The following is a 26,058-nucleotide window of genomic DNA, read 5'->3' as shown; positions in this document are numbered from 1 at the left end:
CAGCTTTGGCTGTCATTCATAACCACAGGAAAGCACTGTCACAGCTTTGTCTGTCATTCATAACCACAGGAAAGCACTGTCACAGCTTTGGCTGTCATTCATAACCACAGGAAAGCACTGTCACAGCTTTGGCTGTCATTCGTAACCACAGGAAAGCACTGTCACAGCTTTGGCTGTCATTCATAACCACAGGAAAGCACTGTCACAGCTTTGGCTGTCATTCATAACCACAGGAAAGCACTGTCACAGCTTTGTCTTTTTGTCATCATTTTATTTCATCCTTTATTCTCTCCTATTTGACAAGATGGCCGACTGAGCCAAGACAAAATATATCCCAGTGTTTGTAATCCTCCATGAATCACTATTGAGCTTGTGACAAGTGTTAACAATGAAGCAGACATGTTAGACGTAGTGTGAGGAGCTCAGTGTTCTGTCTACTAAAGCAGAGAGGTTCCAGTTCAGTTGTGTTGTCCACATCATCCTCCATATGTCCTTTGGGGGGAGCAGTTTCTGAAGTGTTCCTCCTGATTCTTCTTCAGATGAAATCTGGGACTGTAGGAATTCACAGTTAGTCAGCCGACACAATCGGTGCAGCTTAAAATAAAATAACTCTTCAAAGATTCCAAGTCTATAAAAAGGAGTGGTGTGTTGGGGAGTGAGGGTCAGAGGTGGTCGCTAGTCTGCCTGGTGATGCACATGGAGTCCAGTCCATATGATGGTCCTGTAGAAGCAGTATCCCGTTCAAATTCCTTCACAGTGAAATCTTCCTCATTCCTCCCTTCCTTGAAGTAATCACTGATTAGACATGACAGAACAGGTGAACAAACCCAAGGCTGCCTTCACATGGCTTCCATCTGTCCAGACAGTCATTCAGACAGAAGCTTTGAGTTGAGTCAGTTCATCCCACACTCCACACCCTCCTCCCACAGCGCTAGTGAGGTGGCGGCCGGGCCTGGCCCAACATCCTGAGCCGGCTCTGGTCGATGACGTCTAGAAGGTTCTTGGCGTCTACGGCCAGGGCGTGGGCGGCCGTCAGCATCTGTTTCTTGTAGTCCTGCTGCAAGCTGGTCATGACGTACTGCTGGGCCAGCTTCATCTTGTTGATCAGCTCCGCCAGGTCAGAGTTCAACAGCTTCTGGGCCATCTCCACCTTTAAGATAAGATAGTACTTTATTAAAACAGAAATGTTCCATATATTATTATTATTATTATAATATATTGAGAGATAAAATAAAAATAGGTTCAGCGAAAGAACAGGGTGCACATATTCCAGTTTTATATAACTAACTAAAACAAAATGTCCTGTATAAGAGGGGGCAGACGGGACTAACATAGTGCTGGATCAGAAGAGGCCTATGCCTGGTTAACGTACCTCTCTGTGTGTGCTAGCTGGAAGTAACGTGATTGTTTCATCCACTGTGGCCAGGAGTGTTCTCAGTGCCAGACCCACATCCTGAAACACAAATATACTCATATGAACCAATCCTAGAAATCTGTTCTTTCCCATGTAGCTTAGCTGGTAGAGCATGGCACTTGCAACGCCAATGTTGTGGGTTCGATTCCCACTGGGGACCAGTATGAAAATGTGTACACTCACTACTGTAAGTCTCTCTGGATAAGAGAGTCTGCTAAATGACTCACTACTGTAAGTCTCCCTGGATAAGAGAGTCTGCTAAATGACTCACTACTGCAAGTCTCCCTGGATAAGAGAGTCTGCTAAATGACTCACTACTGTAAGTCTCTCTGGATAAGAGAGTCTGCTAAATGACTCACTACTGTAAGTCTCTCTGGATAAGAGAGTCTGCTAAATGACTCACTACTGTAAGTCTCTCTGGATAAGAGCTTCTGCTAAATGACTCACTACTGTAAGTCTCTCTGGATAAGATCGTCTGCTAAATGACTCACTACTGCAAGTCTCCCTGGATAAGAGAGTCTGCTAAATGACTCACTACTGTAAGTCTCCCTGGATAAGAGAGTCTGCTAAATGACTCACTACTGTAAGTCTCCCTGGATAAGAGAGTCTGCTAAATGACTCACTACTGTAAGTCTCTCTGGATAAGAGAGTCTGCTAAATGACTCACTACTGTAAGTCTCCCTGGATAAGAGAGTCTGCTAAATGACTCACTACTGTAAGTCTCTCTGGATAAGAGAGTCTGCTAAATTACTCACTACTGTACGTCTCTCTAGATAAGAGAGTCTGCTAAATGACTCACTACTGTAAGTCTCTCTGGATAAGAGAGTCTGCTAAATGACTTACTACTGCAAGTCTCTCTGGACAAGAGAGTCTGCTAAATGACTCACTACTGTAAGTCTCCCTGGATAAGAGAGTCTGCTAAATGACCCACTACTGTAAGTCTCTCTGGATAAGAGAGTCTGCTAAATGACTCACTACTGCAAGTCTCTCTGGACAAGAGAGTCTGCTAAATGACTCACTACTGTAAGTCTCTCTAGATAAGAGAGTCTGCTAAATGACTCACTACTGTAAGTCTCTCTGGATAAGAGAGTCTGCTAAATGACTCACTACTGTAAGTCTCTCTGGATAAGAGAGTCTGCTAAATGACTCACTACTGTAAGTCTCTCTAGATAAGAGAGTCTGCTAAATGACTCACTACTGTAAGTCTCTCTAGATAAGAGAGTCTGCTAAATGACTCACTACTGTAAGTCTCCCTGGATAAGAGAGTCTGCTGAAGGTAAAATGGATAAATCACTTCCAAAAAGAACGAAACGTAAACGTTTTGCTACAATGAACCCTGGTGATTGAATGTGGAGACGATGAACACTGTGTCTCTCCTACCTTGACCATTGGCACGTATTCCTCGGGAGGCGCAGGCTGAATTTTACTGGACATCTCGATGACAGCCTTCACCAGTCCTGTGACATTCTCATAGACCTTGTCATTAGAGCGGTCCAGGTTGGCAGTGGGGGGTGGGCTGATCTCCTGAGGCTGGAGCTGAATGAAGGAGAAAAATACACTGTGAGCAGAGATGGAGAAATGACAGCGGGTCAGATGATTCATATAATGTTCAACCTTGCATTTCTTAACTCTCACCAATAGATGGCAGTATATATCACCAGTCAGTCAACACCACAGTCATTCATGGTAGTAAATCACAATGACAAAACACCCAAGGAATTTGAAATGTTTATAGAGACTGTCACCAGGGGCTAAATCAAGTCAAACATATCCTTGAAATTGTACATTGGGTCTAGAGAGGGTTAGAGGTTATGTTAGGAAGATGTCAGCATCTGGAATAAACAATACTTTCTATAATGGAGTTATTTGGAATTCAGCATTATTCCTAAATCATGTCAAAAGTGTGAAAAGTGCACAGATCCCATTTAGGAAGAAGTCAATGTGTTATGTTTAGGATTCAGAGGGTTGTTTGAAACAATGTCGTAGACAAACACATTATTATGGCCACACAAACACAGATCTTAACATACACAAGCACTACATGGCCCACTATAAGACCGCTACATGGCCCGCTATAAGACCGCTACATGGCCCACTATAAGACCGCTACATGGCCCACTATAAGACCTCTACATGGCCCACTATAAGAACGCTACATGGCCCACTATAAGAACTCTACACGGCCCACTATAAGACCTCTACATGGCCCACTATAAGAACGCTACATGGCCCACTATAAGACCGCTACATGGCCCACTATAAGACCACTACATGGCCCACTATAAGACCGCTACATGGCCCACTATAAGACCACTACATGGCCCACTATAAGACCTCTACATGGCCCACTATAAGACCTCTACATGGCCCACTATAAGACCTCTACATGGCCCACTATAAGACCTCTACATGGCCCACTATAAGACCTCTACATGGCCCACTATAAGACCTCTACATGGCCCACTATAAGACCTCTACATGGCCCACTATAAGACCACTACATGGCCCACTATAAGACCTCTACATGGCCCACTATAAGACCTCTACATGGCCCACTATAAGACCTCTACATGGCCCACTATAAGACCTCTACATGGCCCACTATAAGACCACTACATGGCCCACTATAAGACCTCTACATGGCCCACTATAAGACCGCTACATGGCCCACTATAAGACCACTACATGGCCCACTATAAGACCTCTACATGGCCCACTATAAGACCTCTACATGGCCCACTATAAGACCCACTTTATCGATGGTAAAGAGGTGTTGTGTCAGTACGGTGAATGGAAGAAATGCATTAGGATGAGAAGGCTAAAGTGGTTCAGTGAACAGACAACAGGTGAATGAACCCTGTCTGAGTCCCAAATGGCACCCTATTTCTTATATACTATACTTCTGACCAGGGCCCTCTGGTCTAAAGTAGTACACTATATAGGGAATGGGGTGCCATTTGTAAAGCGCCCCAGATCAGATGATGCATTAGAAGTTGACTGTTACCAGAGATACAGATGGACTCCATTGTCCCACCCCACTACACAACCCAACCCATAGCCTGCTTTTCAGCATCAAATTACAACTGATTGACAACTCTGTGAGAAGTTAGGTCTAAAGACACACACACACACACACACACACACACACACACACGTATGAACGTACACACACACATTCACAGTGTTCTCTTACCCGCCAGGGCTAAGTTCAACAACAGTAAGGCAGAGGCAAGAGGGACAGAAGAGGGAGAAGATATTAATGCAACAAGCATTAACAGTACACGCAACAACACCAGAGAGCAAAGTGTCATCCAAATAAATAAGGTTTTGGAGAGGTTGGTTGAGTAAATACCGAAATATCTACAGAGGTGGTGACTCAAATGTTGTGGTCATGAAACTTTGTCTGTGTTTATACAGGCAGCCCAATTCTGAAAATCTACCTAATTATTGGCAAAGGATCTGATTGGTCAAAAGACCAATTACTGGCAAAATATCAGAATTGTGCTGCCTGTGTAAATGTAGTCTTTGTGTTTTATTTGACACGTGTTTATCTTTTGCATGAATCCCACTGATTCCCTCATCAGAACAGGGAACAGGTTGCCATGGTAGTACAGTACTGAGTACATAATAGTATAGGGTCACAAATGACATCCTATTTCCTATATAGTGCAAAACGTTTTACCACTAGGGCCTATGGGGCTCTGGTCAAAAGCAGTGTACTATATAGGGAATAGGAAACCATTTGTGATGCGTCCTATCATAGCCCAGTCTGACCATCTCAGTTCCAGTCATGATGGGCTGATAATGTCCATGTCAGTGTTTACATGTTGGCTTCTTTCTCAGGAACAAGGAACCACATTAGCTAGACTATTCCTCTTGTTAAATCATTTTCCACGCTGATGGTAAGAAGGCAGTGTAATGGAAAGAGTGTGTTCCTTCCCAGGGTGCATTGCAGGCCTGACTGCCTGGTCGATCGTGTGGTATTTATGAGCGTGTTTGGGGAAGGAGGACAGAGGGGGTGAACTACAGCTGGGACTGCTTTAGCTGAGGCTTAGGGTGCACCCCAAAAGGCCCCCTATTTAGTGCACTGCTTTTGACCAGGGCCCATAGGACTCTGGTCAAAAGTACTGTAGTGCACTATATAGGGAATAGTGTGCCATTTGTGACGCAGTGATAGCAGAGCAGAGCTAACAGTTTGGATAACTTCGGGAAGGTAACGCTCCTGGATGTTCTATGCTGACACAGAGAAACTCAAGCGGACTGTTGCCATAGTAACCATCACTGGGGAAAATAGTGACATCTCCGGTGTTTTGGGTGTCATAGAAAAGGGGAAGTCTGTGTAGTTGAAATACAGTGGTAGTCTTTGTGATCTGGCCAACATGGTAAAGTCATGTAGGAATGTTCTAACAGAAATAGGGACAGTTAGTCATGTTTTAGAAACATAGTCATGAACTTCTCAGTTTAAAGATAGAATCCTTAATTGCAACATCCATTCTTGCACGTATAAATGAATTAAACACTGAATGTACAAAACATTAAGGACACCTGCTCTTTCCATGACAGACTGACCAGGTGAAAAACTATGATCCCTTATTGATGTCACTTGTTAAATCCACTTCATCAGTGTAGATGAAGGGGAGGAGACGGGTTAAAGAAGGATTTTTAAGACTTGAGACAATTGAGACATGGGTATGGTAGTAGGTGCCAGGTGCACCGGTTTGTTTCAAGAACTGCAACACTGCTGGGTTTTTCACACTCAACAGTTTCCCATGTGTATCAAGAATGGTCCACCATCCAAAGGACATCCAGCCAACTTGACAACTGTGCGAAGCATTGGAGTCAACATGGGCCAGCATCCCTGTGGAACACTTTCAACACCTTGTAGAGTCCATGCCCCGATGAATTGAGGGCTGTTCAGAGGGCAAGATGGGGTGCAACTCAATATTAGGAAGGTGTTCCTAATGTTTTGTCCACTCAGTGTATATACCCATTGATATTTGAAGAATATAACTTGTAAATGCCTCAGGAGCTAAGTTCAACTGTCGTACCTCAGCAGAACCCAACATATGAACTTGTTTTACTCTGATGTTTGTAAACAAAGTAAATGTAAACAAACACTGTCTAGCCTCAAAACATGGTTACAACTATCATGTTGATATCATGGATGGCCAGTCCTTGCATCCACAGCTCTGTCTATGAATTTGAACGTGGTTACATTTCTCCAGGTCCATCCCTCAGCTTTTACCAAAACAGAGGTGGGGTGACCCACTTCGTTATCATTTCAATGAAGGATTCTAGCTTTAAAATGATGGATGAACACTTTGTTTTGGAGTGCACATGCAAAAGTAGAATACCAACACAATAACTACAAAGAAATTGAAACAACTTTGAGACATGTAAATCTGTGGGCTTAAATTGAGCGATAAAGCCAAATCCCTGGATTGTTGTGGAATGCGTGTAAAGTTTGATTGGTAGAATAAACATGTGAGCATCAACTTACCTTCACTCCCTCATTGTAGCTGTCCACGGGGTTCAGGCTGGCCAGACTACCCAGGTGACTGGGGGCTCCAGGACGGGGGGGTTTCTTTGGTGGAGATGCATGTTCTGTGGAGGCAAAGGACCCATCAGATACTGGAGTACAAAAGAATCAACAGATACCTAAACTACAACATATAGTACAATATATGTATGTTATGTGGAGGTAAAGGACTATCATCAGTTACATAAGGAATAAATCCAACACATGACTATATGGAAGATGCACAGGAATTGTAGCATTTCTTATCAAACTCTCACAGATTCAACAATATTCCTATCAAATATCTACTATTATGGCAGCAGAAACTAACACAGGCCTAGCAGAAATAGCCAAATTGTCAGCCTGTCAACATAGTTTAGCAGTTAAAATGGTTGAGGAATGTGCTAGAACAGTTGAGGGAGTCAGAGTTAGAGTCTGAATCAGTCAGAGTTAGAGCCAGTCAGAGTCAGAGCCAGTCAGAGTCAGAGCCAGTCAGAGTCAGAGCCAGTCAGAGTCAGAGCCAGTCAGAGATAGAGTCAGTCAGAGTTAGAGTCAGAGCCAGTCAGAGGCAGAGCCAGTCAGAGTCAGAGCCAGTCAGAGTCAGAGTTAGCCAGTCAGAGTCAGAGCCAGTCAGAGTCAGAGCCAGTCAGAGTCAGAGCCAGTCAGAGCCAGTCAGAGTTAGAGCCAGTCAGAGTTAGAGCCAGTCAGAGTCAGAGCCAGTCAGAGTCCGAGCCAGTCAGAGTCAGAGCCAGTCAGAGTCAGAGCCAGTCAGAGTCAGAGCCAGTCAGAGTCAGAGCCAGTCAGAGTCAGAGCCAGTCAGAGTCAGAGCCAGTCAGAGTTAGAGCCAGTCAGAGTCAGAGCCAGTCAGAGTCAGAGCCAGTCAGAGTCAGAGCCAGTCAGAGTTAGAGCCAGTCAGAGTCAGAGCCAGTCAGAGTCAGAGTCGGTGTCAGAGTCGGTCGGAGTTAGAGCCGGTGTCGTTGTCAGAGCCAGTCAGAGTTAGTCAGAGTCGGTGTCAGAGCTCGTCAGAGTTAGAGTCAGAGAACCAGGGGAACAGTGAAAACAATAAGTGTAAGGTAAACTTGTAATTACATTGGCTGAGACATTACCTGGTTTGCCTATGGGTTGGTATATGTGCTGGTTTCCTGTCTGCACAAACAAACACAAACAAGCAGTTGAAATAAACGAGCAGGATTTATTCCAGTGTTTTCCCACAACATCCCAGTGAGCAGTCTCTCTGGTGTCATCTGTGTTGTTGTGGTCTCTCCACCAACACTCAAAATACTCCTGCTGCTTGGATACACAGACCTAACCGGACCACAGCCAACCACCACGGCGTTCCACAGTAAAAACACATCTCTACTTTACTGTGATAGCCCAAAAACAAACTGTAGAACAGACCATATGCAGTATTCCCTGTTTACATTTAAGTCAATAAAACACTTGCTGATTGAAGTTTACAGAATAGCCTAGAGGTTATTGAGAGTTGTATTCAATATTTTAGTGCATTAACTCAACATGCTGAACGGCTATCCATCAGTCCTTGGCTTCATCCTCTGCCTGGCTATAATTATTATCAGGGAGACAGATTCTGACAGTTATCTCGCCATGAAGCAAGATTTTGGTTTTGCAAATTGCCCAGTAAAATAGAGTGGATTGCATGAGAGCTGCTGCATTAATGTGGGCGGTGTTTTAAACTAAGAGTGGGTTTGGTTCGGGGCTATACCCTTCTAATGGTCCATGCAGCTCAGAACACAGCTGTCCATACAGCTCAATGTAATGATACTGAGCAATGACAGGGAACAAATGAAATGGTTCTACATTCTATGTCCTAATAGTTCTATGTTCTAATAGTTCTACATTCTAATAGTTCTACATTCTATCTCCTAATAGTTCTACATTCTATGTTCTCATAGTTCTACATTCTAATAGTTCTACATTCTATGTCCTAATAGTTCTACATTCTGTCCTAATAGTTCTACATTCTATGTCCTAAAAGTTCTAACAGTTCTACATTCTATGTTCTAATAGTTATACGTTCTATGTTCAAACAGTTCTACATTCTATGTTCTAATAGTTCTACATTCTATGTTCTAATAGTTCTACATTCTATGTTCTAATAGTTCTACATTCTATGTTCAAACAGTTCTACATTCTATATTCTGATAGAATATATAATGTAGAACTATACATGAGAACAGATGGATATTCCTTCATATCAGTCAGTGTTCCTTTACTCTCCTTTTAAGCCCAGTAAACATGTTGGTATCCTAACGTGAATTCAAAGAGCAAAGGCTAAATCTTCAACCATTCTTAAAAAAAATTTATTATCAATATATATTTACAATTGTTGGTCCCAAGATGATCTGTAAGAATCTGTTAACCCCTTGACTTTCCTTTTTCCAGTTGAAGGTAATTCCCCAGAGTGCTAAAACAAACACATACAACTTGCTTATGGAATGCCTATGTAGTAAGCATGTCCAGTGCATTCAGAAAGTATTCAGACCCCTTGACTTTTTACACATTTGGGAAAAACAAGGTTTTTATCACAATTACATAAGTATTTAGACCCTTTACTCAGTACATTGTTGAAGCACCATTGGCAGTGATTACCGCCTTGAGCCTTCTTGGGTATGAAGCTAGAAGTTTCTCCCATTCTTCTCTGCAGATCCTCTCAAGCTCTGTCAGGTTGGATGGGGAGCGTTGCTGCACAGCTATTTTCAGGTCTCTCCAGAGATATTACATCGGGTTCAATTCTGGGCTCTGGCTGGGCAACTCAAAGACAATCAGAGAATGCCACTCTTGAGTTGTCTTGGCTGTGTACTGATGGTCGTTGTCCTGTTGGAAGGTGAACTTTCACCCCAGTCTGAGGTCCTGAGTGCTCTGGAGTAGGTTTTCATCACGGATCTCTCTGTACTTTTCTCCGTTCATCTTTCCCTTGATCCTGACTAGTCTCCCAGTCCCTGCCGCTGAAAAACATCCCCACAGCATGATGCAGCCACCACCCTGTTTCACCATAGGGATGATGCCAGGTTTCCTCCAGATGTGACATTTGGCATTCAGGCCAAAGAGTTCAATCTTGGTTTCATTAGTCCAGAGAATCTTGTTTCTCATGGTCTGAGAGTCCTTTAGGTATCTTTTGGCAAACTCCAAGCATGCTGTCATGTGCCTTTTACTGAGGAGTGGCTTCTGGAAGGTTCTCTGGAAGGTTCTCCCAATTTCACACAGGAACTCTGGAGCTCTGTCAGAGTGACCATCAGGATCTTGATCACCTCCCTGACCAAAGCCCTTCTTCCCCGATTGCTCAGTTTGCTCAGTCTTGGTGGTTCCTAACTTCATTTAAGAATGATGGAGGCCACTGTGTTCTTGGTGCCCTTCAATGCTGCAGATATTATTTGGTACCCTTCCCCAGATCTGTTCCTTGACACAATTCTATCTCGGAGCTCTTCGGACAATTCCTTTGACTTCACGGCTTAGTTTTTGCTCTGACATGCACTGTCAACTGTAGGACCGTATATAGACAGGTCTGTGCATTTCCAAATCATGTCCAATCAATTGAATTTACCACAGCTGGACAACAATCACGTTGTAGAAACATCTCCAAGGATGATCAATGGAAACAGGACGCACCTGAGCGCAATTTTGAGTTTCTTAGCTAAGGGTCTGAATACTTATGTAAATAAGGTATTTCAGTTTTCTATTTTTAATACATTTGAAAAAAAATCAAAAAACCTGTTTACGCTTTGTCATTATGGGGTATTGTGTGTAGATTGATGGGAATTTGTATTTATTACCTTAGTTTTCTTAGTTTTCTTTATTATTTTGGTTAGGTCAGGGTGTGACGAGGGTGATATATGTGTTTTTGTCCTGTTTTTGTATGTTTATGGGCTTGTTTCTAGTCTAGGTGTTTTTATGTCTATGGTTGCCTAGATTGGTTCTCAATCAGAAGCAGCTGTTTATCGTTGTCTCTGATTGGGGACCATATTTAGGTAGCCATATTCCTTGGGTATTTGGTGGGTTATTGTCTATGTCTAGTTGTCTGTGTCAGCACCAGTGTTTATAGCTTCACATTTGTTTTGTTGTTTTGTTAGTTTGTTTAAGTGCTCTTCCTTTAATAAAGAGGACTGTATTCTCATCACGCTGCGAAAAACAGAAGGGGTCTGAACACTTTCCGAATGCACAGTCTCTATTATGCATTTATATGTAGAAGCTCTCTGAGCCAAAGTCATGTTTTAAAAACTGATAGCATCTATCTGTCAGGGGGCCTCTGTTGCTATTTTACCACAAAACCATTCAGTAAGGAAAGCATTTATGCCTGCTAATATACTGCACTACAGCATAAATACAGAAATACTGGTTTGATTGACTTGAGCCTCTACACAGGCTGTCTGGGAGTGTTCTCTCCCACTATACGACTGACGTACTGTAATACTCACTGACTCACTGTATAACTCACACACAACCCCAGGCTAGGAGTGGTACAACAAGAACAGACAACAGAGAGACATTGACGGGAACCCCCCCCCCCCCTCCAGACAAAATCTCTTTAACTTCTTTTGAGTGAAAGCCCAAGGTATTTTGCATATTTGTGAGAGAGGTAAAGAGAACAGGAGATAGCGTTGACTGTTAATCCATCCAGGGCAACCAAGTAAAAAGAGGAGACTTACTGGGCCATGGAGGATGCCGTCGTCCCGGTCAATGCTGCCTCTGGAATTCCTTGAATCCGGCTTCTGGTTGTGACCGAGAGAGACACAGCAGGTTAAATGAATGATCGAACGAACAAACAAATGCTCAGACTGATTTCAACGTGGAAAACAATCATTATTTCTCTATATCACAGTGATAATGGACATTACTTTGCTATAACAGTGGTATGACATCTGATGCACTGATATTCAAATCAGTCAGATCAAATCAAAATGAATATACAATATCATGACAAATACAAATCACTGCTACGTAAACACAGGAGAAAATGGTAACAAGAGACATTCTCCACTTGATCCTTGGAGTGGTCATTATTATTTGTGTGTGTGTTGTATTGTAATATAGGGTTTCAGCTAATGTAAGCTAGCTAGTCTTTGACGTGACTCTCTGTTGCTGAGGCAAATGCGCTGCTCATCCAACTTGCAGAAGGATCGAGACCCAACAACTGCGCATGCATAAAACCCTTACATCGCTCATACCGTTTTCCACAAGAAAAGTCGACATTAGATTGCAGCTAAAACCACATCTTCTGAGCGACTTTATCTAATGCGCTGTAACGCGCCTACAGTTGTTTTAAATGGTTTTCCTGTGCACTTGTCGCTGTTATTTCTTGATGAGCATCAATTCTAGTATGATAATATTTGTTTTCTAGTATATTAATATTTTTTCTAGTATGCTAATATATTTTAACATCTACAGTAGTCGGCACATTCAATGATTTATCTTTCTAGCACTTCAACACAGAAGGAACAGTTGTACACAGCTTAGAATCCCGCAGCGCAGCAAATGTACTCCTGCTGCTGCTCTGCCCGTTAACTTATTAAAACTTCAGTCTCACGCCAGCTGCCTGCCAAACTATTCTCATTCCTCTCTCCTTCCCTAATGCTGTACCAGTTTTCCCAGGAAGGACTTGAAAACCTGCATCCTTTGGACTGCTGTTCTCTGCTGGGTGTTTCAGTGCCTGGAAGGAGAGCATGGAGCTGCTAGGAATTCCATCAACAGGATGAGAGAGGTTCCCCACGTTTACTCCTGTTTACACGGCTTGGCTCACTGACTGACTGGCTCACTGACTGACTGTCTGGCTCGCTGACTTACTGACTGACTGGCTCGCTGACTGACTTACACAAAGTGAACATGCAGCCAGATAGCGGTCTTTCTCTGTTCGCCTGCCTCTCTCTCTTCCTCCTTCTTTGTTTCTCTCTCTCTATCCCTCGCTGTCTCTATCTCTCCACCTCTGTCTCTTTCTCCCTCCCTATCTCTCTCCCCTGGTCCTCTCCTTCCTTTCTTCTAGTAGTCCCTCCCCTTGGATGAAATAAGAGTCTACGGGTCTAAACTACATACAACCTACTCAGCTTTCCAGCGAAGAACATTTGCCTTCACCAACTGTGGGTCAAAATAAGTTTACCATACTTGACGGTGCATGGAGGGACAAACCTATCATTAGCTAGGAATTTGCTTTAGCCACACCTGGGCATGCACACGCACACACACACACACACACAATACAACACTTTAAGAACACACAAAAGTTGACAGCTTTGCCAAAGGTCTGAAAAACACAAGACAATGCTTTTTGTTTCCCCCTTTCTTCTCTGAAAACGTCTTTGTCCGTTGAATGTAAAAAATGATCCAAGAAGTGAACTGAGGCGCTCTGGGACACATCTCAGAGATAATGATATGGTACTACTAAAATAACTGAGGGGTATGAAGCCAGTGCAAAACATAATGTATGACATCTGTGCACAGTTAACACAGGGCTTTCCAAGGAATGATGAAGTACATTTGTGTCAGACATTACAGTTGTAAGTAAACACCCTGAAAACAGAACATGAAGGGGCAGGTCTGTTATCTCCTGCATCACCATCAGAAGGGTTACAGGAGGCAGGTCTGTTATCTCCTGCATCACCATCAGAGGGGTTACAGGAGGCAAGTCTGTACAACGATCATGTGTGTGTGGGATGTGTGTGGTATAGGTGTGGTTTGTGTGTGTGTGGTATGTGTGTATGTATATATAGTGTGTCTGTGTGTGGGGTATGTGTGTGTGTGTATGTATATATATATAGTGTGCGTGTGTGTGTGCTTGTATGTGTGTGTGGTATACCACAGATCCATTATATACCACACATCCATTATATACCACACATCCATTATATACCACGGATCCATTATATACCACAGATCCATTATATACCACAGATCCATTATATACCACACATCCATTATATACCACACATCCATTATATACCACACATCCATTATATATATATATATATATAGTGTGTATGTGTGTGGTTTGTGTGTATGTATATATAGTGTGTGTGTGTGTGGTTTGTGTGTATGTATATACAGTGGGGGGAAAAAGTATTTAGTCAGCCACCAATTGTGCAAGTTCTCCCACTTAAAAAGATTAGAGAGGCCTGTAATTTTCATCATAGGTACACTTCAACTATGACAGACAAAATGAGAAAAAATAATCCAGAAAATCACATTGTAGTATTTTTAATGAATTTATTTGCAAATGATGGTGGAAAATAAGTATTTGGTCAATAACAAAAGTTTCTCAATACTTTGTTATATACCCTTTGTTGGCAATGACAGAGGTCAAACATTTTCTGTAAGTCTTCACAAGGTTTTCACACACTGTTGCTGGTATTTTGGCCCATTCCTCCATGCAGATCTCCTCTAGAGCAGTGATGTTTTGGGGCTGTTGCTGGGCAACACGGACTTTCAACTCCCTCCAAAGATTTTCTATGGGGTTGAGATCTGGAGACTGACTAGGCCACTCCAGGACTTTGAAATGCTTCTTACGAAGCCACTCCTTCATTGCCCGGGGCGGTGTGTTTGGGATCATTGTCATGCTGAAAGACCCAGGCACTTTTCATCTTCAATGCCCTTGCTGATGGAAGGAGGTTTTCACTCAAAATCTCACGATACATGGCCCCATTCATTCTTTCCTTTACACGGATCAGTCGTCCTGGTCCCTTTGCAGAAAAACAGCCCCAAAGCATGATGTTTCCACCCCCATGCATCACAGTCGGTATGGTGTTCTTTGGATGCAACTCAGCATTCTTTGTCCTCCAAACACGACGAGTTGAGTTTTTACCAAAAAGTTATATTTTGGTTTCATCTGACCATATGTCATTCTCCCAATCTTCTTCTGGATCATCCAAATGCTCTCTAGCAAACTTCAGACGGGCCTGGACATGTACTGGCTTAATTTGAGTCCCTGGCAGCGTAGTGTGTTACTGATGGTAGGCTTTGTTACTTTGGTCCCAGCTCTCTGCAGGTCATTCACTAGGTCCCCCCGTGTGGTTCTGGGATTTTTGATCACCGTTCTTGTGATCATTTTGACCCCACGGGGTGAGATCTTGTGTGGAGCCCCAGATCGAGGGAGATTATCAGTGGTCTTGTATGTCTTCCATTTCCTAATAATTGCTCCCACAGTTGATTTCTTCAAACCAAGCTGCTTACCTATTGCAGATTCAGTCTTCCCAACCTGGTGCAGGTCTACAATTTTGTTTCTGGTGTCCTTTGACAGCTCTTTGGTCTTGGCCATAGTGGAGTTTGGAGTGTGACTGTTTGAGGTTGTGGACAGGTGTATTTTATACTGATAACAAGTTCAAACAGGTGGCATTAATACAGGTAACGAGTGGAGGACAGAAAAGCCTCTTAAAGAAGAAGTTACAGGTCTGTGAGAGCCAGCGAGAGAGCCAGAAATCTTGCTTGTTTGTAGGTGACCAAATACTTATTTTCCACCATAATTTGCAAATAAATTCATAAAAAATCCTACAATGTGATTTTCTGTATACTTTTTTGCCCCACTGTATAGTGTGTGTGTGTGTGCTTGTATATGTGTGTGGTATGTGTGTATGTATATATAGTGTGTGTGTGTGTGGTTTGTGTGTATATACAGTATAGCGTGTGTGTTATTACCAGGAAGCGTTCCTCATGCTCCAGCCACCGCTGGTCCTCCTCCATCTGCTGCTGTTGCATCATCAGCTGTTCCTCCATCAGGAGGGGGGGCAGAACCTGACCCATCACCTGCATGTCCAGAGACCCCCTGTCCTGAGACAGACAGACACCCAGAGAGAAAGACAGACACACAGAGAGAGAGAGAGACAGAGAGAGCGACAGACAGACAGGCAGACAGACAGACAGACAGACAGACAGAGAGAGAGAGAGAGAGAGACAGATAGACAGACAGACAGAGAGACAGACAGACAGACAGACAGACAGACAGACACAGAGAGAGAGAGACAGAGAGAGAAAGAAAGAAAGAGAGAGAAAGACAGACAGAGCGAGACAGACACATGGAGAGAGAGAGAGAGAGAGAGAGAGAGAGAGAGAGAGAGACAGAGAGTGAGAGAGAAAGAGATACAAATTGAGAGAGAAAGAAAGAGAGAAAAAGAGAGATTTAGAGAGAGAGAAAGATAGAGAGAGAGAGAATCAGTGTATTGTCCCTCACCAACCTAAATCGCTACTACAGTACCATCTTGTTATTGGGAGCACCAGGTGTACAACACTGGTCCATCCCCGGATCCTTACCTCCATGTTGGGAGACCACATGGGGAGGTCCTGCTGCCGGTGGTGGTTCCAGGTGTCATGGGGATCGTGGGATGCCTGGGGAGGGTACATCCCACTGGGGCCTGGGTATCCTGCCATCTGGGAAGGACAGGGGCCTTTGAATTAGTAATGTATCTACTTAGATCAGGAACAACCAATATCCCAACTACAAAAACAGAATCCCATGACATCTAGGGAAAGGCCTGTTATAACTACTGTATAAACACAGGGTACTGTCTCATGTCTCTCTGTCAGTGTGTTGTAGTAGCTAGGCTACCTGCTAGTGGTTATGCTGTTATAACTACTTTATAACAATGTACCAGCTCTCCTTGCTCTACCTGCTAGTGGTTATGCTGTTATAACTACTTTATAACACAATGTACCAGCTCTCCTTGCTCTACCTGCTAGTGGTTATGATGTTATAACACATTTAACATTTACATTAGAGTCATTTAGCAGATGCTCTTATCCAGAGTGACTTACAGGAGCAATTAGGGTTAAGTGCCTTGCTCAACGGTACATCGACAGATTTTTCACCTAGTCAGGGATTCAAACCAGTAACATTTCGGTTACTGGTCCAACGCTCTTAACCGCTAGGCTACCTGCCCCCCTGTGTACCAGCTCTCCTTGCTCTACCTGGTAGTGGGTGGGCTGCCCCAGGTGCTGTGGGCTGGGGTAGAACCCCTCACTGGAGCGTGGGCTGGGGTACCCTGGTCTGCTGGGCTATAGACAGAGAGAGACAGAGAGCTCTGTTAAATACATGCTGCTGTTTCATCTCCATAGCTAGGTCTGGGTTAGATAGAGCTAGGTGTACGCACGCACGCACGCACGCACACACACACACACACACACACACAAACTACAGATGCAATGTGTGTGGACAGTGTTAGAGCTGTCCAGAAGGGAAACAAAGAAAGGCTATGAAACAAGCAGGCAGTTAGTTCAACATTCACAACAGAGTTATATGAGAGTTCTGGTGTTGGACTTAGTAGAGTTGATGGTTATTTTTGGTGCGGGATGGGGGGGGGGGGGGGGGGGGGGATGAGGGTAGAATAATCATCTCCAATTCAGGGTGACATGTTGATAGGCAGGCAGGCAACAATCTCCTCCTCCACTGAGCATTGCACTCAGACTTTCCTTATATTTAATCACAGCGAGACATCTACCTTACAGACCTTTTCACAGTAAGCTTCTCGAGGCCAAACCTCCCGATTAGCAAAAGACAGTGAACGAAACAGAACAGGCTGTAAGTTACAACATGTGACAACACGGTGGAAATGAAACAGGAAATGATGTGCAAGTTACAGAGTTCAGATACTCATTTAGCATACGTACAATAGAAACATTCTACATGGTTGTACACAACGTTGGGATGGCTAAGATGACGACAACGGAAGCATCAACCAACCGTGTTGAAAAAGGACCAATGAGAGCAGCATGTTTTCATGGTAGAATAACAGTAGATTGCATCATCCAAAGATCTGGTGGGAGGAGACGTCACCCTGCTGTACAGTACTGCATCCCAAATGGAACCCTGTTCCCTAACATAGTGCCCTTCTTTCCTCCAGAGGCCTATGGGCCCAGGTCAAAAGTAGTGCACTACATAGGGGAAATGGGTGCCATTTGGGACAACGATTACACAAGCATCCAAACAGCTTAGTGTCACAATATTCAACAAAGAAAAACACTAAATCTACGATGGACCAAAACATGATTTATTTCTAAATGGAAGTTCATGTGACTCTAGTGTGTGTGCCATCATATTCAGTGTAAGTATTTAGCCCACAGCTTTGAACAAATCCACAATAATCATCTAACTAGATTTGAAGGCATGTTGTGTCTCTTGTCAAAGTGAAATAGCACTATAATGGATCACTGTTGCATCCTAACAGGAGCCCTATGAGAAACAGACAGTGATTTGTCTACATAACTTGACACTGAAATCCCTGGATTGGAGCTGGACAGTGTCCAGCCCTGCTGTGTGTCTTTCAGAGAGACACCACTAGACTGGAGTATGTCAAAACCTTTACAGCTCTGATCTATTTAATGCTGTGGCCCTCTGTGCTGTCCCACCAACATGTATGGATCTGTGGACTGCATGGGTCAGCTGCTGCTTTTGGGGTGGCTGCAGCCTGTCAGTGTGGAGGTGGGGGTAGAGGACCTGACAACCGCAGGGGGCATGGAGGGTGTAGTACTAGCTGTGGTGGGGAAGGGGGTGCTCACCAAAGCACAGGGAGGGCTGAGAGCCAAAGCACAGGGAGGGCTTAGAGCCAAAGCACAGGGAGGGCTTAGAGCCAAAGCACAGGGAGGGCTGAGAGCCAAAGCATAGGGAGGGCTGAAAGCCAAAGCACAGGGAGGGCTAAGAGCCAAAGCACAGGGAGGGCTGAGAGCCAAAGCACAGGGAGGGCTTAGAGCCAAAGCACAGGGAGGGCTGAGAGCCAAAGCACAGGGAGGGCTTAGAGCCAAAGCACAGGGAGGGCTTAGAGCCAAAGCACAGGGAGGGCTGAAAGCCAAAGCACAGGGAGGGCTGAGAGCCAAAGCACAGGGAGGTATAGCATGATGATGATGATGACACAGACAGACGGACAGACAGACAGGCAGACAGACAGACGGGAGGGACCGGACAGACGGGAGGGACCAGACAGACAGACAGACAGACAGACAGACAGACAGACAGACAGACAGACAGACAGACAGACAGACAGACAGACAGAGGGAGACAAGGGAACAGAGACACTGAGACACAGGGAGATGTGGTCAGACACACAGACAGAGCACAACAAGCACATTGAGACATGATGGAACATTGCTGAAGACAAAGCCAGCTAGGTGATAAGCTGTAAGCAGAGAGCTGGTAGAGGAACTAATGGGGGAGGAGACCAGGGTCGTCAGTGGGGGAAGACAGCAGGGTAGTCAGTGGGGGAAAACAGCAAGGTAGTCAATAAGGTGGGACAGTGTAGTCACATAAAATAGTATCCTGATAAAATAGTCCCCTGAAAAATAGTCCCTTGATAAAATAGTCTCTTGATAAAAGATTCCCTTGATAAAATAGTCTCTTGATAAAATAGTTCCCATCAATAGTCATCACAAAGTATTAGAAGAGAAATGGTGGTTATAAAATAACTTCACAGATCTTCATTGTAAAGGGTTTAAACCCTGTTTCCCATGCTTGTTCAATGAACCATAAACAATTAATGAACATGCACCTGTGGAACGGTCGTTAACACACTAACAGCTTACAGATGGTAGGCAATTAAGGTCACAGTTATGAAAACTTAGGACACTAAAGAGGCCTTTCTACTGACTCTGAAAAACACCAAAAGAAAGATGCCTAGGTTCCCTGCTCATCTGCGTGAACGTGCCTTAGGCATGCTGCAAGGAGGCATGAGGACTGCAGATGTGGCCAGGGCAATAAATTGCAGTGTCCGTCCTGAGACGCCTAAGACAGCGCTACAGGGAGACAGGATGGACAGCTGATTGTCTTCGCAGTGGCAGACCACGTGTAACAACACCTTCACAGGATCGGTACATCCGAACATCACACCTGGGGGACAGGTACAGGATGGCAACAACAACTGCTCAATTTATACCAGGAACGCACAATCCCTCCATCAGTGCTCAGTCTGTCCGCAATAGGCTGAGAGAGGCAAGACAGAGGGCTTGTAGGCATGTTGTAAGGCAACGTCGCCTATGGGCACAAACCCACCGTCACTGGACCAGGCAGGACTAGCAAAAAGTGCTCTTCACTGACGAGTCGCGGTTTTGTCTCACCAGGGGCGATGGTCGGATTCTGGTTTTATCGTCGAAGGAATGAGCGTTACACCGAGGCCTGTACTCTGGAGCGGGATCGATTTGGAGGTGGAGGGTCCGTCGTGGTCTGGGGCGGTGTGTCACAGCATCATCGGACTGAGCTTGTTGTCATTGCAGGCAATCTCAACGCTATGCGTTACAGGGAAGACATCCTCCTCCCTCATGTGGTACCCTTCCTGCAGGCTCATCCTGACATGACCCTCCAGCATGACAATGCCACCAGCCATACTGCTCATTCTGTGCGTGATTTCCAGCAAGACAGGACTGTCAGTGTTCTGCCATGGCCAGCGAAGAGCCCGGATCTCAATCCCATTGAGCACGTCTGGGATCTGGCGGATCGGAGGGTGAGGGCTAGGGCCATTCCCTCCAGAATTGTCCGGGAACTTGCAGGTGCCTTGGTGGAAGAGTGGGGTAACATCTCACAGCAAGAACTGGCAAATCTGGTGCAGTCCATGAGGAGAAGATGCAGTGCAGTACTTAATGCAGCTGGTGGCCACACCAGATACTGACTGTTACTTTTGACCCCCTCTTTGTTCAGGGACACATTTATGTTAGTCACATGTCTGTGGAACTTGTTCAGTTTATGTCTCAGTTATTGAATCTTGCTTTGTTCATACAAATATTTACAGACGTTAAGTTTTCTGAAAATAAACACAGTTGACAGTGAGAAGGCGTTTCTTTTTTTGCTGGGTTGATAAGGTGGCTGTACACAGAGCTGTTCAGTCACAGCAGCCAGCAGTGTTTGTCCATGGTGGAGACTAGTTCCTGAGAATAGGACCATGAGTTAACAATAGATAAGGCTTTAGATAAGGCGAACAGCTGCAGCAGAGAGAAAACTGGGAACAGAAATTACATTAGTATATCAGATAGAAAATGAAAGCTCTCTAAATAACATTAGAGGATGGAAGAGGTGAAGCTACGAAGAACGTTTCCCTCAGAATAATGTCTAACGGACAGACAGTCTGACCAACAGAACTGAAATTGTGGCTCCAAGCATGTAGACTCCACCGGACTCCATGTGTAATTCCTGAGGGAGTCACTGACTAAAGCCTCGAGCTTGACTGTACTGTTGTATTTATGTACAGTGTTTACAGATGTCATACCATGAAAACTCCTCTTGTAATGGGAGCAGCCAACTGACAGACTGACTGCCAAGATAGGTGTTGATGATAACGTCTGTGACCTCCTCGTGGCCAAGGCATAAAGTTGCTGTGTGTGTGTGTGTCTATTAATGTGCTTATGTGTGTATGTGTGTGTGTCTATTAATGTGCTTCTGTGTGTGTGTGTCTATTAATGTGCTATGTGTGTGTGTGTGTGTGTGCGTGCGTGCGTGCGTGTGTGTCTATTAATGTACTTCTGTGTGTGTATAAAAGTGTGCATGTGACTCTCTATCTGTGTGTGTGTGTGTGTGTGTGTGTGTGTGTGTGTGTGTGTGTGTGTGTGTTAGCTCTTACTTTAGGCGGCGCCTCGTCGGACCCCCCTGAGTCCCAGGACACGGAGACCTGACGTCTCATCTCCATACGTGTCCTCTCCTTCTGCTGGAGCTTCTCCTCCTCCAATATCTGACTGCAGAGAGACAGAACAAACCACTGTCACTGTGTGTGTGTGTGTGTGTGTGTGTGTGTGATACTATCAGACTTCAGGAGTCAGGAACATAACTATAGTTTACATCAGTTTAGCATCTCCTCAGACCTAAAGCTGTGGTGCTGTGGCTTTGAGAGGGGAGAGACGAGGATGAGAGATACGCTGGATAAACACTGTAGAGGTTATTGTACTGTACTGCTACTGTACAAGGTGACAGGCTTCCCCACTAGAATTCAAGGATGGATATTGTTGCAGCGTAGCTACAGCCACAAGGTCCATGTCCTTCACTGTTAAGTCCTGCTACGTTCTGATGGTTTTGTTTACAGAGCTGTCCTGTTAGCTGACAGGGTGGGTTTCACACAGCTGAGTACTACAACAACCTTCCCCTGTAACCAGCTACATCCTCTTGCCCTGAGCTACAGTACATAGGATGCATACCAAATGGCTCCCTATTTCCTATATAGTGCACTACTTTTGACCAGAGCTCTATGGGCCTTGTTTAAAGTAGTGCACTATAAAGGGAATAGGGAGCCATTTGAGAGTCAGACAATATGGTACACACACAGGACCTTAAGGAATACAGAGTAGGGAAAGCAGACAGCGGTCCCCCTCCACCCAGCCTGGATCTGCTACAGTGATGTTATGCCTCTGGTCCACAGCACATGGAAACCCATTGGACATGCACTAAAATAGAGGAAACTGCTCAAACACATGAACCAGCGTCCCTCCCCTCCACCCAGCCTGGATCTGCTACAGTGATGTTATGCCTCTGGTCCACAGCACATGGAAACCCATTGGACAGGCACTAAAATAGAGGAAACTGCTCAAACACATGAACCAGCGTCCCTCCCCTCCACCCAGCCTGAATCTGCTACAGTGATGTTATGCCTCTGGTCCACAGCACATGGAAACCCATTGGACAGGCACTAAAATAGAGGAAACTGCTCAAACACATGAACCAGCGTCCCTCCCCTCCACCCAGCCTGGATCTGCTACAGTGATGTTATGCCTCTGGTCCACAGCACATGGAAACCCATTGGACATGCACTAAAAGAGGGGAAACTGCTCAAACACATGAACCAGCGTCCCTCCCCTCAGACCTGCAATAGCCATTAGAGGAATAAGCCATTTATAGAAGCACACAATGAGAGGAGATGTGGGTCGACTCTACTGTACTGTTCTGTACTGTTCTACCTTTCAGCCAGCATGAACTCAGACCGCAATGTTCTGTGTTCTATCCTCCATTCTGTCATCCAATGTCCAGTCTGAACAGAATGCAGGCAATTCACTGAGCCAAACATTCTTCTGGATGCTGAGAACTCTGGAGTGTCTCCTCCCAACTAAACAAAGAACAGATATGAAGTGGAGGGTCCTCCAGCCTAAATACAGGCAATAAACTGTGTCCCATGACCTCATAGTCTCTCTCTGTCCCTCACACTCCCTCTCTCCCTTTCTGTCTCTCTCTGTCTCTGTCTTTCTCTCAGGGAGGGAGGGCTATTTGTGGAAACAGCATTAGTCCTAGCTGCCATGCTGCCTTTGTACCTCTGTTCTTTAATGCCCAGATCAGTCACTCAATATAGTCTTCATTCACAGTCACTGCTGTCCTTGTTTGTTCCTAAGGCTAGAACTGAGATGGGAAAACAATCATTTTCCCATAATGCCCCTTCATCCTGGAACATGTTTCAGAAGATTGTAAAGTTAGAGGAGTTAGTGTCTTTGCCTGTTAAGACTCTGATTGACAACACTGTTTGTGAAAACTGCAGTTGTTTCTAATCTTCAATAGTGTCTTCAACTTGTGACACTTTGTCTTTTGTGTGTATTCTGTATTTTTCTGTTTTCTGGACACGCTGCTATTCCCCTGTTTTGCCTTCTTGCCAGGTCTCCTTCGCAAAATAGGGTTTTAACCTCAATGGGTTTTACCTGGTTAAATAAAGGTTAAATTAATCAATAACTAAAACATGTGTGGTAGCAGCAGTAAATCAGACAAGAACAATGGGGACCACCTGTCCTGGTCATTCTCCAGAACACACAACACAAACCTGACCAGTCTGTTAACAAGTTACAGGCAAATGAACAAAGCCCTGTTGCCTCTAATAACAAAAGTGTTCACAGTGTTGCTGACAAAACGTATAAAGTATTACTTTCTGTTGACTAGCTAATAGCTACTACCTTTAAAAACAAAATCAAACAGTCTGACAGTAACTCAACAGCATTACAATGGGAGCACACTGAATGCCATGCTAAATAACGCTCCAAACATATTCACTACTCACCAGCGTCACTTTGCTAGAGTTCCATATCATCACTGCTCAGAATAAGTCTGTGAAACTGTATTGTGAGGGTCCTGAATCAAATCCATTCCTTCACAGCCAACTACACCACTCCACATTTGCTCAAGGCAGACCTCAATAGGACATATTCAGTCAACTGAGTCACGGAGAGAAGGAGATAAGGAAGGAAAAGCCCTGACTGTTACCTTACAACAGTGGGAGTTGAGCTGCCTCTTGTGCTGCTAGAGGAACAGGAGACCATATCCACTTAGATAATCCATTAGGGGAGAGACGTCCAGTACGCATGAATCAAGTGTCCCAGAGACCAGACAGACACCCAGGCAGAGAGTCCCAGAGATCAGCCAGAGAACCAGGCAGAGAGTCCCAGAGACCAGACAGACAATCAGGCAGAGAGTCCCAGAGACCAGACAGACAACCAGGCAGAGTCCCAGAGACCAGACAGACAACCAGGCAGAGAGTCCCAGAGACCAGACAGACAACCAGGCAGAGTCCCAGAGACCAGACAGACAACCAGGCAGAGAGTCCCAGAGACCAGACTGACAATCAGGCAGAGAGTCCCAGAGAACCAGGCAGAGAGGCCCAGAGACCAGACAGACAACCAGGCAGAGAGTCCCAGAGACCAGACAGACAACCAGGCAGAGAGTCCCAGAGACCTGACAGACAACCAGGCAGAGAGTCCCAGAGACCTGACAGACAACCAGGCAGAGAGTCCCAGAGACCAGACAGACAACCAGGCAGAGGGTCCCAGAGACCAGACAGACAACCAGGCAGAGAATCCCAGAGACCAGACAGACAATCAGGCAGAGAGTCCCAGAGACCAGACAGACAACCAGGCAGAGAGTCCCAGAGACCAGACAGACAACCAGGCAGAGAGTCCCAGAGACCAGACAGACAACCAGGCAGAGAGTCCCAGAGACCAGACAGACAACCAGGCAGAGAGTCCCAGAGACCAGACAGACAATCAGGCAGAGAGTCCCAGAGATCAGACAGACAACCAGGCAGAGAGTCCCAGAGACCAGACAGACAACCAGGCAGAGAGTCCCAGAGACCAGACAGACAACCAGGCAGAGTCCCAGAGACCAGACAAACAACCAGGCAGAGAGTCCCAGAAACAAGGGTCTATTAGAACTGGAACAGCATTCAGTCAATAAAATAGTCTTCACAAGAGAACAGAATGGGGGACTCAGTCTGTTCAGTCCAGATCAGCTGCCTCCCCCCCATGCCTTCCCTTTTACTCTACTGGGCTACTCAGGCAGCGGGTTGCACTTGGCATCTGTCCAATAAATGCGCAGGCAGGCGGGTGCGTGGGCGGTTGGCTTGTTAAAAGATTGGACGCTGAATTGAAGCCCTCCGCTGTGGAGCCGAGATAGAGGCTGGAGAAGATGTCTCGGTGAAGGTGAACTGAAGCACTCCGCTGTAGAGCCGAGATCGAGGCTGGAGAAGATGTCTTGTGACGGTGAGGTTAAAGCAGCGCTAGTGCCAAGCCTGCCGATCTGGCAAGATGTGGTCAAGAAACCAGACAGACACAGTCTCTCAGGTCAGATCAGTGCAGAGCAGAGAGAACGGCTCAGGATCAGAGGCAGAAGGTTTGGACAGCCCTCTTTTCCATGGGACTTAATAATACCGTCCCCTCAGAGTTCTCCTCTCACAGTGAGACTAGCTGGAGTCATATCTACCATGTAAGGGTATATGACAGTGGTACCATGTAAGGGTATATGACAGTGGTCCCATGTAAGGGTATATTACAGTGGTCCCATGTAAGGGTATATGACAGTGGTACCATGTAAGGGTATATTACAGTGGTCCCATGTAAGGGTATATAACAGTGGTACCATGTAAGGGTATATGACAGTGGTACCATGTAAGGGTATATGACAGTGGTACCATGTAAGGGTATATTACAGTGGTACCATGTAAGGGTATATGACAGTGGTACCATGTAAGGGTATATGACAGTGGTCCCATGTAAGGGTATATTACAGTGGTCCCATGTAAGGGTATATTACAGTGGTACCATGTAAGGGTATATGACAGTGGTACCATGTAAGGGTATATTACAGTGGTCCCATGTAAGGGTATATAACAGTGGTACCATGTAAGGGTATATGACAGTGGTACCATGTAAGGGTATATGACAGTGGTACCATGTAAGGGTATATTACAGTGGTACCATG

The 26,058-nt window shown here is 45.0% G+C and overlaps 1 protein-coding gene across 9 annotated transcripts in view; it reads right to left on the bottom strand.

Moving 5' to 3' along the window:
- Positions 1 to 256: 256 nt before the first annotated feature.
- Positions 257 to 26,058, bottom strand: part of LOC110507293 (focal adhesion kinase 1-like) — a 134,169-nt gene continuing 108,367 nt past the window's right edge. For 3 of the 9 annotated variants that reach the window (XM_036937413.1, XM_036937415.1, XM_036937418.1), the window contains 12 exons: positions 21,464 to 21,575; positions 17,366 to 17,404; positions 16,836 to 16,922; positions 16,182 to 16,298; positions 15,570 to 15,701; positions 11,597 to 11,659; positions 8,039 to 8,078; positions 6,915 to 7,018; positions 4,608 to 4,616; positions 2,795 to 2,950; positions 1,373 to 1,453; positions 257 to 1,150 (listed from right to left, as the gene is read on the bottom strand). In XM_036937413.1, the coding sequence (XP_036793308.1) occupies positions 932 to 1,150; positions 1,373 to 1,453; positions 2,795 to 2,950; positions 4,608 to 4,616; positions 6,915 to 7,018; positions 8,039 to 8,078; positions 11,597 to 11,659; positions 15,570 to 15,701; positions 16,182 to 16,298; positions 16,836 to 16,922; positions 17,366 to 17,404; positions 21,464 to 21,575 (1,159 nt within the window). In that variant the 3' untranslated portion in view covers positions 257 to 931. Of the gene's footprint in view, positions 1,151 to 1,372; positions 1,454 to 2,794; positions 2,951 to 4,607; positions 4,617 to 6,914; positions 7,019 to 8,038; positions 8,079 to 11,596; positions 11,660 to 15,569; positions 15,702 to 16,181; positions 16,299 to 16,835; positions 16,923 to 17,365; positions 17,405 to 21,463; positions 21,576 to 23,866; positions 24,018 to 26,058 lie in introns of those variants that run through there. The other 6 variants (XM_036937428.1, XM_036937420.1, XM_036937443.1 and 3 more) reach the window with 3 other exon arrangements.

This window comes from Oncorhynchus mykiss, chromosome 2 (genome assembly GCF_013265735.2).
Source record: "Oncorhynchus mykiss isolate Arlee chromosome 2, USDA_OmykA_1.1, whole genome shotgun sequence".
NCBI lineage: Eukaryota > Metazoa > Chordata > Actinopteri > Salmoniformes > Salmonidae > Oncorhynchus > Oncorhynchus mykiss.
This window is presented reverse-complemented; position numbering and strand designations above follow the sequence as displayed.